This window comes from Leucoraja erinacea, chromosome 8 (genome assembly GCF_028641065.1).
Source record: "Leucoraja erinacea ecotype New England chromosome 8, Leri_hhj_1, whole genome shotgun sequence".
Taxonomy (NCBI): domain Eukaryota; kingdom Metazoa; phylum Chordata; class Chondrichthyes; order Rajiformes; family Rajidae; genus Leucoraja; species Leucoraja erinaceus.
The window spans coordinates 46,744,890-46,759,595 of record NC_073384.1 but is presented as its reverse complement, the minus strand read 5'-3'; the positions used below and the strand labels follow the sequence as shown (position 1 = coordinate 46,759,595).

Genomic DNA, 14,706 nt, shown 5'->3' with positions numbered 1-14,706 from the left:
ATGAAAAAAAATGCAATTGTTATTTTGTGTTTAATGGAGACTGAAAACATGTTTATGGCTGCAGGAATTCAATTCCATTCTTAGTCCATTTTGGATTTGAGCAAGTGGAGCAGGATAATCTGGCACTGTCTTATTTGGTCCATGTTTGCTTCTGGATTCACCTTGGTACATGGTACAACATTTATAATTGTTTTTGATGTCCAAAGAATCTTTCTAATTATATTACAATGAAATTCCACTTATTTACAAAACAATCTTAAATTTTTTCAACTTTGGATAAAACTTCAACCCACGTATTATTTTTACCTTAGTTGGCAGTTAGTCGATCATGGACTGCTCTTTCAGCATGGTGTTATAATGGTATAGTATATTTATTTGCATTGTTGCCTGTCCCAGCACCAAATGCCCTTTGAATATTCTGAGAATAAGCAATGAATTTTGTCACTTTTATTTTCCACACACGTAGCAAGAGAATCATCTACTGTGGCAGTATGCTGTACTTTCTGTTCTGTTCACTTAACTGTGATGCGCATAACTGTTTTCGTTACTTTTTCGTTCCATAAAATGCCAAGCCATTTCTGTCACTGGAATGGTGACGCTGATGTCCGTAAATCAGTCGAGTGCCTTGCAGCCATGTAAAACCATTGCGTTTAACATATGTGACATGTCTGAGTTTGCCTATAATTGAATTAAAGACATCTTAATGACACACAGTGTGCTGTTGTGACAGTACTTTCAGCATCTAACAAGTAAAAGGAGGTTTATCAATAAAGAAATGTTCTGGGAGATTTAAGTATCATTGTTCTAAGATTTGCAATATATGCTAGTTGTTTAATATTTTTTTTTTAATTCCCATTTCTATTTATTTAGACTAAAAAGAAACTTGCATTGCCTTTTCTCTCTCTGAAACCTGTACTTCACAATGTAATGACCAGTAGTAATTGTGGTTGTTGCAGGTTGAGACTCACTGTAGGTTTTACCTCTTAACGTAAGATTCTCCATTTCTGCAGATGACCATAGTAGTGGCCAAGTGAAGATCATACAGACATCATAACCAATCTGTGGCAGGTAGATTTGCATGTTGAGCAGTGCTAACTGGCAAATCTACAAGCACAGAATTATAGTGAGAGCATTTTAAATACCTTTATTTTCCTATCTTTCGTGCTCTGTAACATAATAGAAATTCTTTGCAAACAATAAGTTTCAAAAATGAGGCAGCTTGCTTATCGGCTTATATCTATCTGGCTGCATGACATTGTTCTTCCTAATAGGATTTAAAAAATCAACTTTTTTGATTTTCTCTTGCATGTTATGATGGAAAATAGGAACAACCCATTTGAGTCCTTGAGCATGTTACTCCTTTCAGCGAAAGCATGACTGGTTTGTATCCAAACTGCATTCAACACTTTGTTTTTATGCTCCCAATGTCTATAATTTCAAATATTTAAAATCAATTGTTGCATCATTGTGTGCTTCCAGAAAGCAATCAATTAAGTCCCATGGTGGGGGCTTATCTTGTGAGGGAAGCAATAGAAGAATAGGTTGAGGAAATGGTGCAGAGGACAGGGTTTCAAGCTTTTTGATCATTGGGATCTCTATGGGTCAGAGGTGATTGCACAAGAAAGGGACTAATATCTGGGGAAGGATTTTAAAAGATAGCAGATCTGGCAGCTCAACATTCCAGGATATAGATGCTTCAGGCCTGATGGGAACTTTAAGATTTCGATGGGGAGACGCCATTTGCAGGCAAGAGGATGGCTCACAAGTGGAAGGCTTTCAAAAGTGAGGAAATTAGGAACTGCAGATGTTGGTTAATACACAAAAAGACACAATGTGCTGGAGTAATTCAGCTAGTCAGACAGCATCTCTGATGAACATGGGTAGGTGATGTTTCGGGTCCAGACCTGAAACATCACCTATCGTATTATCCAGCGATGCTGAGTTACTCCAGCTACTTTGTCCTTTCCAGCTTTTAAACAACCAGAAAAAGTTTATGTATCTCCAAGCAAATTACCTTTAAAGCACAAAAAAGTTACACTCTGAATTCCAGAAAATGTATTATTGATTTAAATTCTTCCTCGAAATGGTTGACTTTCGCAACTGGTAACATTCTTAAAATCTATTCTTGAGATTCCCCTGCGGTCATTATATCTATCCCAAGGCCTGGTGCCCAGAGCTGTACACAGTACTACAGATATCTACCCTGAGCCATTTTGTTATCAAAACGTCTCCTTATGAAGGAAGGGCAACACTTTTTTAACTAATACTTTTCACTGATCTATATGCATAAACCCTTATCTCATTTGGGTTTTACTTTACTTAGCTTTGATAAAAATCTTTAATCTATCCCATGGTAAAAAATTGTTAACAATCTTCATTGCAATCCGTCTGCCATATTTATGGCCCCAAACGTTGCAATCTATTTTCGTAGGTGTCCAATAGCAGTCAATTGGCAAGTTTAGTCCTATGAATCGGACAGCACATCTCTAACTTGGCATCAAATGCCAAAATTCAGCATTTATAGCAGTTGTGCCTGGATCAGCGAGACCTGGGTGTCATGGTACACCAGTCATTGAAGGTAGGCATGCAGGTGCAGCAGGAAGTAAAGAAAGCGAATGGCATGTTGGCTTTCATAGCAAGAGGATTTGAGTATAGGAGCAGGGAGGTTCTACTGCAGTTGTATAGGGTCTTGGTGAGACCACACCTGGAGTATTGCGTGCAGTTTTGGTCTCCAAATCTGACGAAGGACATTATTGCCATAGAGGGAGTGCAGAGAAGGTTCACCAGACTGATTCCTGGGATGTCAGGACTGTCTTATGAAGAAAGACTGGATAGACTTGGTTTATACTCTCTAGAATTTAGGAGAATGAGAGGGGATCTTATAGAAACTTACAAAATTCTTAAGGGGTTGGACAGGCTAGATGCAGGAAGATTGTTCCCGATGTTGGGGAAGTCCAGGACAAGGGGTCACAGCTTAAGGATGAGGGGGAAATCCTTTAAAACCGAGATGAGGAGAACTTTTTTCACACAGAGTGGTGAATCTCTGGAACTCTCTGCCACAGAGGGTAGTTGAGGCCAGTTCATTGGCTATATTTAAGAGGGAGTTAGATGTGGCCCTTGTGGCAAGGGGATCAGAGGGTATGGAGAGAAGGCAGGTACGGGATACTGAGTTGGATGATCAGCCATGATCATATTGAATGGCGGTGCAGGCTCGAAGGGCCGAATGGCCTACTCCTGCACCTAATTTCTATGTTTCTATGTTTCTATGCCAGCAGTTCCATTCAGACCATTGGTAACAGTCCCAAATTTCATCAATAGATTACAGTAAGAACGTATTAATTCCAATACTTTTTTTTGTACAACACTAACTCCTCCTCCCATTGCCATACTGACCTTTCTGTCCTGGGCCTCCTCCATTGTCAGTGAGACCCAGCATGAATTGGAGGAACAGCACCTTGTATTTTGCTTGGGTAGCTTACATCCCAGCAGTTTGAACGTTGATTTCTCTAACTTCAAGTCGCCCTTGCTTTCCCTCTCTCCATCCCTTCCTCCTTCCCAGTTCTCCTACAATTCTTACTGTCTCCGGCGACATTTTATCTCTGTACCGTCCACTCCCGTGATCTCAGTCTGGAGAAGGTCTTGACCCGAAACGTCACCCATTCCTTCTCTCCAGAAGTGCTGCCTGTCCCGCTGAGTTACTCCAGCATTTTGGGTCTACCTTCGATTTAAACCAGCATCTGCAGTTCTTTCTGACACACAAATTCAGGTACACAAAAAAAAGCTGGAGAAACTCAGCAGGTGCAGCAGCATCTATGGAGCGAAGGAAACAGGCAATGTTTCGGGCCAAACCCTTTCCTTCGCTCCATAGATGCTACTGCACCCACTGAGTTTCTCCAGCTTTTTTTTGTGTACCTTCGATTTTCCAGCATCTGCAGTTCCTTCTTAAACACACAAATTCAGGTGTTGTGAGGGATTCTAGAATGCCTTACCACGGTTTTCCGTAAAGTGAAGCTGAGTTAGATTTAATTTCACTGCCATTAATGAGTGCCTTCAGCTGTCATGGTTCTACATGTGGCATTTCCTTCCTATTTCCACTGTATCTCCAACTCTAAAACACTTCTGAAAATGTATTAACTTCGCCAACCATCTGTCATTTGCTAAACTTTGTTAAGGAACAGTCACATGAACTGCCTTGGCACATTTTCCAACGTAAAATGTATTCTGTATATCCATATTGTTTCTGCTCTTGACTTACTGCTGCTAAATCCTTGTGTGTTTCACCAGCTTCATACCAAGGTACCAACTAAGCCCATCCAAAATTCATGGCCTTATCCTCATTCTCAGTTTGTTCACTGTCATAAATCCTGCTTACTTTTTTTTTAATTTTAACTTTCATCAAATATGGTCTCCAATTCCTAGATCCTCCTTTCCTCAATCTTTTGCTTTTTTTTCCCTCATTCGTTCTTTAGCATATATTTCTTCAATTAAGATTCTGCTCATCTGTTCTAAATTGTGGATTGCCCACAGTCAGCTCCAACTTTACCGCGATGTGGTACATGGTATTTTAAAATTGTTGCAGCTAATTATTGTAACAAAATAGCCCTATCTATACCATTTATGGGTTTTGTGCTATTGAGAGGTGACATCGAAGGCATTGGTACAATTTGTGTACTTTTTACTAAATGGCATTAATATATCCAAAATGGATTAACTGAATTACTGAATATTAATTACTTGGGACTAATTACAAATGCATTAACAATAGACAATAGGTGCAGGAGTAGGCCATTTGGACCTTCGAGCCAGCACCGCCATTCAATGTGATCTTCGCTGATCATCCCCAATCAATACTCCGTTCCTGCCTTCTCCCCATATCCCCTGGCTCCACTATCTTTAAGAGCCAAATCTAGCTCTCTCGAAAGTATCAAGAGAACCGGCCTCCACTGCCCTTTGAGGCAGAGAATTCCACACTCACAACTCTCTGTGAGAAGAAGTGTTTCTTTGTCTCCATTCTAAATGGCCTACCCCTTATTCTTAAACTGTGGCCCCTAGTTCTGGACTCCCCCAACATCGGTAACGTGTTTCCTGTCTCTAGCGTGTCCAAACCCTTAATAATCTTTCGTTTCTCAATAATACACCTCTCATCCTTCTAAACTACAGTATGCAAGCCCAGCCGCGCCATTCTCACAGCATATGACAGTCCAGCCATCCCGGGAATTAATCTTGTAAACCTGCGCTGCACCCCCTCAATGGCAAGAATGTCTTTCCTCAAATTAGGGGACCAAAACGGCACACAATACTTCAGGTTTGGTCTCACTAGGGCCTATACAATTGCAGAAGGACCTCTTTGCTCCTATACTCAACTCCTCTTGTTATCGAGGCTAACATGCCATTATTCACTTTCTTCACTGCCTGCTGTACCTGCAAGCTTACATTCATTGACAGATGAACAAGGACCCCCGGATCCTGTTGTACTTCCTCTTTTCCCAACTTGACACAATTTAGATAATAATCTGCCTTCCTGTTTTTGCCACCAAAGTGGATAACCTCACATTTATCCACATTAAACTGCATCTTCCCACTCACCCAACCTGTCCAAGTCACCCTGCATTCGTATAGCATCCTCCTCACAGTTCACACTGCCACCCAGCTTTGTGTCATCTGCAAATTTGCTAATGTATATTGCTGATGTATATTGTAATGGATATGTATATTGTAATATGTATAGCAAGTTCAGAACATATCCTAAACTTTAGCTCTCATGCCCTTGCAGAACAGTGCTAAATTTCTGGAAGTGCAATGGGTGTTCCTACACCACCTACTTGCTACCATCTAGGAATCTAAATAATCCTTCAAGGTGAGGCTCTCAATCAAGCACCCCTTCTTCAAACTCATTAATGATTAAGATCTCTCATTGTGGCCTCCTCTACGTCGGCAAGAGCTAGCCTAGACCAGGTGACTGGTTCACAGAGCACCTGTACTCTGTCCACAATGTCTATCCGGAGCTCCCAGTTGCATGCCATTTTGACTCCCATTTGCACATTGACATGTCCATCATTGGCTTTCTCCACTGCAGGGTGAGGACCATAGCAAATTTGAAGAACAACACCTCATATTCTGTAGAAACAAGGAACTGAAGAAGCTGATTAACTATAAAAACCACAAAGTGCTGGAGTAACCCAGTGGGTCAGGCAGCAACTCTTGAAAACGTGGATGTGACATTTTGAGTTGGGACCCCTCTTCAGACTAATTTTCTGCTTGGATAGCCTACTATCCAGTGGTATGAGTATTGCATTTTCCAACTACAGGTAACCCTTAGCCCGTGTGCTCCCTCTCTCCTGATTCACTTGGGTTCTCCCACCCTCTTTTTCAATATTCCCCTCCCCCCCTACTTGGTTCCGTCCACCTATCACTCACACTTTTCCCATGAGGTCCCTTATTGCCACCCCCATCAGATACCAGCTTTCCTTTAGCCCCCTTATCTGATTCCGCTTATCACCCTTCTTATAGGAATCTAGCATTTGAAACTCCTGTGTCTTCACGTCACACTCCAGCCTCTGACTCTACCTTTATCCTCCCCTCACCCATCTGGCTGCATTTGCCCAGCTTCCCTCTCTGTTTTTGTCATCCACCAGCCCCTGCTTCACTATCCCCCTCACCTCTATAGGGTGGTTCTTCAGTAAGTGTCTACTTTGGTGCTGTATATAAGGAAAATCACATTTCTTTTTCTATATTGTTAATAAACATAATCCTCATAAATATAGATGAAACCCTAAATGAATAAAGTGTTATTTTTAATGTTTCCCCCGCTGTTCGATGCTCCCCCCCCCCCGAAAACCGTATGTCCCGATCATTACTAGTGAAATTTCAAGTCGGCATATTTATTTAATGGGGGATCTATCTGAAATGAAAATACTTTTAAATGGTAGGTATTAATAATTAAAATATTTATCATCCTTAAAAAATTTCCTCTATTGATAAAATTATAAATCTTACCGTTTATTTCAAAAATGTCTTGTCCCGATGTTTGGAGCCATTGCCGTCACTCAGCTTTGTTGAGCCGTCCCACATGGCTATAAATAGAATAGACGCGAATTACCGAATTACAGAGGAATTCAAAAGTCCCCTACCTTGTGATTTTCTTCTGATTCGTGGGACCAGAAGCGTGTGAAAACTCTTGTTTTTTGCAGCATAGCTGGTAGTTACCTGTATTCAGCGTCATTCCCAAACGTGCTGAACTCTTACAAATTTTTTCTTTAAAGTCGTTCTTTTTTGATTTGTTCTGGAGAACAAATCCTGCCATGTGGCATTGTGGTATGGCCAGGCATGGCCTTCCAGCGAGGCCATCCTGGGCTAAAAGCTTGGGCCACCATACCCGTCACGGCCACATCTGCAACTTCACCCCCGATCTCCATTCAGCTCCAGCCTGACACAAAGCCCGGTTGCAGCCGTTGCATCCTCCCGTGACCCTATGTCCCTCTCCACGCCCGGCCCTCTTCAGCCCTTGTCATCCCCCTCCCACAGGGGAACAAGGGGTGAAGAGGGCCGGGTGTGGAGAGGGACATCGGGTCACGGGAAGATGCGACGGCTTTGTGTTCGGCTGGAGATGGAGCTGGAGCTGATGGTGCTGGAGCTGGAGATCAGGGGTAAGTAACCCTAGCCCCAACCCTAATCCTAGCCCCAACCTCAACCCGAAAGATAGTTTTAGTCATCTCCACCACGTAACGCTTCCAAACTTGATCATCTCCACCATGCTGTCATATCCGTCACATGAGTATTTTATGCTCATGATGTGTAAAATAATACAACAGTGACCATCACTATCAATTGTAATTGATAAATGAACAGTATGCTTCTGCCTATTCATCTGAAGTTAATATTGTTTTATCGGAAGTTGGTGAAAAATTATGTGAATGTTGCCATTCTTGCTGAAAATCACCACTTTTTTTCGGCAGTAAACTGTTACGAAGGTTTAAAATCAATGCGTTAGACTGAAACAGTATTTTTTTTGGTGGTTTATTTGAGGAAGATACTGCATAATTTGAAAGACTGCGACAAAAATTTGATTCTTAAATCAGTTATATTTTGCAGTGTTGTTCGTCATAAAATTATGACGGATATGACTGAATGCAATACGCAACCTGGAAAAAGAAGAGGAAAAAATAAATTAAATTCTCTAAAAGATTGCGCCAAACATATTTTTCCCACAGTAGAGATGTTCATCTATGTGAAACAACATTCAAAGTTGCAAAAATTTAAGTTTTATTTTCGGGTTTCCAGAAAGTTAAAAGTAGACACTTACTGAAGAATCACCCTATACTGTCTATCCTCTATCCTCAAGTTCAAGTTCAAGTGAGTTTATTGTCATGTGTCCCTGATAAGACAATTAAATTCTTGCTTTGCTTCAGTACACAGAACATAGTATGTATTTACTACAAAACAGATCAATGTGTTCATATACTATAATATAAATATATACATACTTGAATAAATAAACTGATAAAGTGCAAATAACAGATGATTAGTTATTAATAATCAGAGTTTTGTCTGAGCCAGTTTTAATAGCCTGATGGCTGTGGGGTAGTAGCTATTCCTGAACCTGGTTGTTGCAGTCTTCAGGCTCCTGTACCTTCTCTTTGTCCTTTGTCTTGATGGAGTGCCTCGTACCAAAATGTCAGCCATTCCTTTCCCTCCACAGATGCTGTCTGTCCCACTGAATCCTTCGAGTGTTTTTTTTTCTACCTCCAGTTCCATCATCTGCAATCTTTATTATCTCCATATTCATAATCATAACTCCATATTCTTAACCAGAGGGATTTGCATATGATGCTTGAATTTTTGTCATAATCTTAGAATGTCTATTATTTGTTGCTATTATCAGTTTTCATTTTTCTTTGTAGGGATTTCATTCAGGTATTGCTGATGCGGTTGTATGTGTCTACCACTGCAACCCAGCTACAAAATGTGCTAACATTCACAAAAGCATTAATAATTGTCATTGCCATTAATATATGGAGACAAGTTTCCTTTTGTTGATGATTCATGTGTGTTTCTTATCTATGAAAGCAGCTATCTGCTGAGCGTTAATTTGTAAGCAGAATTGCAAGTATGATTGTTTTAATATGAACAGTGAATAATTGTTGTGAAACAAGGTACTGTTAAAAACATTTTAATTGCTTTTTTATCAGCAGCATTGAGAACTGTGATTATACATCTTCTTTCAGCTTGATCTGCTTTCTTTATCAGTATATTTGGAGAGTAACTGAGCTAATGGGCTCAATGCTGTAAGTTGTTCAATATAAAAAGGCTGTTCAATTGTGGGTGTATTGCCTGAAGACATTAATGCAAGATACTTAGAAACAAGGAATCGCGGATGCTTAGTACAAAATACTTTCTGCTTTTGAAAATAATTGAACATGTGTAGAAACAAATTTTGTGAATTTTAATGTAAAAAAAAGGATACATTTTGAATTAAACAATTTAGTATAACTGCTGAATTATTTGTTGATTATTGATGCATGTTAAAATGGAACATTTCAGAGGTTTCTGTTACCTATTCATAAGTGCTCACAAAAGGTTTATCTCGCAGATTGTGTTATTGAATAAGTAATATAGAACACCATTTTCATTGTTTATCTGATTTAAAGTAAAGTAGTGCTATTTGGACATCTTTATTAAGTAGAAGTGGAAACTAGTAGAATTTATCACAAGATATTGTGCAATTTCCAGTCTCTTTTTGCTGACAGCACTCATTGACTTAGCTCATCCCCTCTTCATTTGTTGTCATGCTTTATCAATTTCCATTCAGTCCATTTCTACACTTAACATTCCATAAAGGTATCTTTCTTAATCGATTATATGTATGATTTCCAATAAAACATCAAGCGTGTGCTTATGCGTAAGGAGACTTGGTAAGTTTGTCTTTTGGGTATTTTATATGTCTCTGCTGTTTATGTTTCTACTCAGATTCTGGCAATTAACCGAGGGGAAAAATTGAAGATTCTGACAGTGAAGGTCAACATTCCTGACAGAATCAAAAATATGTTCTGTGGATGGTGCATCAATGAAAGGTCTGTCCGCGTAATAGTACAGCCTAATATTAAACTTACTTTGTATAACTATCCGTTTGTAATTATTTATCTCTTTGTTGTCTCTTTGTGAGACTCCCACAGCAGGCTATGTGGATATGTCATTTAAAATATGAGAATGCCTGCCCTGTTTCGATCATCTGCATAAAGCAGACCCAAATCACTGTGAAGCTTGATTTTGTCTTTGGATTCTCCCTTTCTACCTATCCATGGGAAAGTATTTGTACTTCCTTGTGCTAGTGTTGGAAAAGAAAACTTCATGGGTAAATATGCATAAACGCACCAAAATATAGTTTGCAAATTGCCAATGTGGTATACAGATTATGTGAGGTATATAGTTTATATTTATTACATGTATTAAAATGTGTCCAAAATATTGATTCAAGTGCAGGTTGATAGAAAACATCGTTGAATGCCTGTTTGTTTGATTTTGCAGATTTAAATTCCACTTGATACTGAACTACTTTAAATGTGCTGTGGTTGTTTATACTTGCAGTAGAAGTCATGTGCACGTTCATTTAATTTCATGATTAGCATAGAATCTTTAAGGATATTTTACAAGGGTACAAATATTTTAATTCCATTTTTCCAAATTCTTTCCATTTTCTATGCTATTTTTGGATTGATTAGTAGGACTGAATGTTACAATCCCTAAGGTTTTTCACTACAATTGACATTTGGTATTCTTGGGGATGACCACTAGGTGATTTTGCTACCAATCAGACACATCTTCAGTTGTGTACCTCAACGTCACTGGGTGTTTCAGCCTTTTATCACAAGACACCCTCAGTCGAGGCAGGCCCACCGCAGGGAGGTCAGACCTGGGTGTGTGTCTTATGGTTAGCCTCTAGATGGTCGCGTGGCAGCCCAGACAGCATTTTTTCTCTTCAGCCACAGCCAGTGACTGCTCCATTTGGCTTTTTTTCCCTTCCATCTTCCTCTCTACCGCTGACTGTGGCTGGTTGGGCTCTGGACTTGTGTCTGTTGGTGGGACAGTACTTGGTTGAGCTTTGCCTGGGGTGCTGATACCCTGTGGACTGTGGTGATTAACCTGCCAATGGGCTTCACTCGACTGATTTGGCCCACCTTTTAGAAAGTAATGGTCAATGCGAGGCCCCTCATCAAGCTCTCTCAGGCACTTTTTCCTGCCCTGGTAGATCTTGAGACCCTTCTCTGATGTTATCTTTTCCCAGCCACAGATGCAGCTTTGTAGCTTAAGGCCTGCCGGTGCTATGATTAACCTTCAGTGTTCCTTTGCAACATTTTACCTGAAATTCAAGTTCTGAAAGAACTGGAAAAATAATGAGCATTTTTGTATCTGTTAATTTTTTGTAGCAATGGCATTCATAACTATATGCTGATGTCACTAGTGAATCAGCAGCACAGCATTACAAGAATTGCCAGATGAAAACTATGAAACCTCTTGCATCCAGGTAGCCATGTGACTAATTAAAGCAATCAATATCTTAACAATTAGCTTATAATTGATCCAATAATGACGCAAGCAAAATCCCAGCAGTGAAGAATTCTAAAGTCATCTCGCACTTTTCCTTCCCAGCGTGTCATTTTTATTATATGTTGTACCACCTCCATAATCTAATATTAAATGATTTGGAGAAAATACCTAAATCTGAATCAATAGTTGTATGTTTTTTGTTTTAAATGTTGAATACATGGTTGAGATTGCTGATGTTCAAGGTATCTTTTGTACTGGTCTGCATAACATTACTGTTTTCTGAAGAATAATAATACCTCAAGGAAAATCTTTATCAAATGCTTCTACTGATCTATATGTTTCAACTTTATTCTAGATGGCGACCTCGTGGTTTTGCAAGGCCTGAATTAATGAAGCTCTTGAAGGATTCTGCTGAAGATTCTTATAAACGACTCATTTATCCACTTTTATGCAGAGAATTCCGGTAACAATTATTTTCAAAATATTTTCAATTAGTTTTCCTTCTCCCAAAAGAGTTAAATACAGTGAGGTAATGGATCTAGCTTAGTATCAGGAGGTCACTTGATAATTAAATGCCAAGCTGATTGCAACTTTTAGCTGTGCACTTTCTAACAGAAGTTGCTGTGGAGCAAGTCAGAGAAGTGTTAACCTAAACTACTTTCTTCTTAGACCTAAACATGACATGGCCCTTGTGGAGTATTGACTATTACTTATTGACTAAATTGAAAGGAATTTTGAGTATTATATTGCCACTCAATCCAGGTCTGTACAATAGTGGTTAAAACACCCAATTTTAAATTGAGATACATACAACAAAGCTTGCATGAAGAAATGAAGGTTCCTTATTTTTACATATAGATTCATTGATTATAGGACAAAATTATTGCTGTCGCCTGTCCAATGCTTAATCAGTTCGACGGGGACATGAATAGGTAAAGTTCAGAAGGACATTGGCCAAATGTGGGGAATTGTGAAGCTTAGATGGAGCATCTTGATTGGCATGGACAATTTGTCTGGAGGGTCTCTTTCCATGCTGTATGATACCATGTCTCTATGACTTTCAAGGTTGGAGCATAACTCTCTCCCCTTGTATTCATTGCCCTGAATAATGAATATGTCATTTAACAATGTTATCTGCCTGTGTTGTCATCTTCAAGAATATTTTGGGCCATTGAAGGTGTATATCCTTGCCTCACTGGTACTCCCAAGATACATCACCTCACATTTTTCTGTATTAAATCGCATCTGGCATTTTTCAGCAATTCCTCCAGCACTGAGATATTGCCCTGCAGTCTAAGACCATCCTCCATATTATCATCACTGGTTCCTGAGAACTTCATAATCATGTCTTAAGACAAGAAAAACTTTCTTAAACCAAGGAAAATTAAAAGTCAGTAGAGGTTTTTCAGATCATCATTGATTTTTAAGAAGGAATAAATTAAAAAAAATCTAATGGGATGCAATCTGAAAAATAGCCCTGTTCCAAAATGGTATCTATCCATTTCCTCCACAGATACTGCCTGGCCTGCTGAGTTTCTCCAGCACTTTATTTCTTTTTGTACCTAGTGGGAGATGGGTTGGTAATCAGAGGCTCTGTATTTAAGTTAATTATTAAAAGAACATCAGGGAAGAAAAAAAGGCACAGGGTATTGTTGTTTGGAACGCAGCACCAAAAAATGATGGACTTTTAAGCCTGGACATTTGTGCCTTTGGCTGTCAAGGCCCTTAACTGTCAAATTCCCTCATTAAACCTCTTTGCTTCTTTTTCCTCCTTTCCTTTTTGACCTAGCTTATCTGGCTTAGAAAAGGTATTGTTTAACATTTTTACAAATCTGCTGAAGATGCTTTATAAATACTAGTTTTTATGGTGACAGAGGTAGATTGAATAATAATTAACACAAGATAATTGGATTAATATTTTTAGCTGTCAGATTCATAAATTCCAAAAAGATCTTTTCCCCAGCTTTTTTAATCTATCGTGATTGGACAATTCCCATTCCAAAGATCAGAGTTGTAATTTTATGCCAGATAACTGTTTCTAGGTTATGGAGAACAAATCTGCAGAAAATTCTCCAGATTTGGTCTCAATACACAAGACTAATTTGTTGTTTTGTTCCAATGCACTTGCAATAAAGACCAACACGTCATTTACTTCCCAACTATAAACTCTAGCTGCATGTTATCTTCAGTTTTTGATCTCTCTTTGCAGCAATATTTACTGGTTTTGCACAATATAAATGAGCTTGCTCTTTATTTTCTATCAATAAAATAAACAGCATCACATCTTGCAACATTATGCTCCATCTTTAAACCACATGTTCAACAACCGTACAACTTTGCAAATTGTTTGCAATCTCCTAATACTTTCACCCAATGCTTTTGAATAGCTTTCTTTTCATATAGTGAACAGATTTGTAGGTTCCAGTATGTGGAGAGTTTTTTTGATCCAAAGTGGGTTTGATTGAATGGCTGACTGGCAATTACCTGGTTTCAGCAAGTTAAACCAGGTACAGGGTTGAAGCCTTTAACTTTCTGCCAAACTCACCCATTCAATCTATTAGAAGTTGAAGTGAAAATTGATCATCCTTTAATAAGATTAAAACTGGTTTGCATGGTGATTATTGAAATTTTGAAGTGAAGAAAGGCTTGTTGTGAAATTGTTTTTCAATGCTTTGTGTAAGATTAGAACTCAATTGTAGAAATTATATTCAAATACATTGAAGATTCATTCTTCAAATCTGCATTTTCTAGAAAATAAACTCTGCTTTAGTTGTCCATGATTCCTTATATATCAACCTAATGCCTGGGAAGGATGTACTGGTGGTAACATATAAGATTACAGTAACCTCAGCCAAGTAGTTTTAATTGTTACAAATCTTAGGTCACACAATTGAAATCCTGGGTATGAGGTATCAATGCTAAATTTCTCATTGTAAATAATGCACAATCGCATCTTGTCCGTTCTGTTGACATTAAACCTGCAGAATATCTGGAGCAAAACTAAAGCATGCACCAAACCAATTCAGATGCCTAATTACAAAGCCAGATGAAACTCATGCACTCTGCCCATTGAACCTCTGATCCACATGTCTCAATTAACCTATGATCCACATGTCTCAATGTACCCATTGTAAATTAAATAAATACATTAATCATTCCTTT

The 14,706-nt window shown here is 38.9% G+C and overlaps 1 protein-coding gene across 2 annotated transcripts in view; it reads left to right on the top strand.

The window, feature by feature from the left end:
• The window catches only part of srbd1 (S1 RNA binding domain 1), a 217,844-nt gene that overhangs the window by 29,334 nt on the left and 173,804 nt on the right, over nt 1-14,706 (top strand). For both annotated transcript variants that reach the window (XM_055639640.1, XM_055639641.1), the window contains exons 11-12: nt 9,967-10,070; nt 11,900-12,007. In XM_055639640.1, the coding sequence (XP_055495615.1) occupies nt 9,967-10,070; nt 11,900-12,007 (212 nt within the window). The remainder of the gene's footprint in view (nt 1-9,966; nt 10,071-11,899; nt 12,008-14,706) is intronic.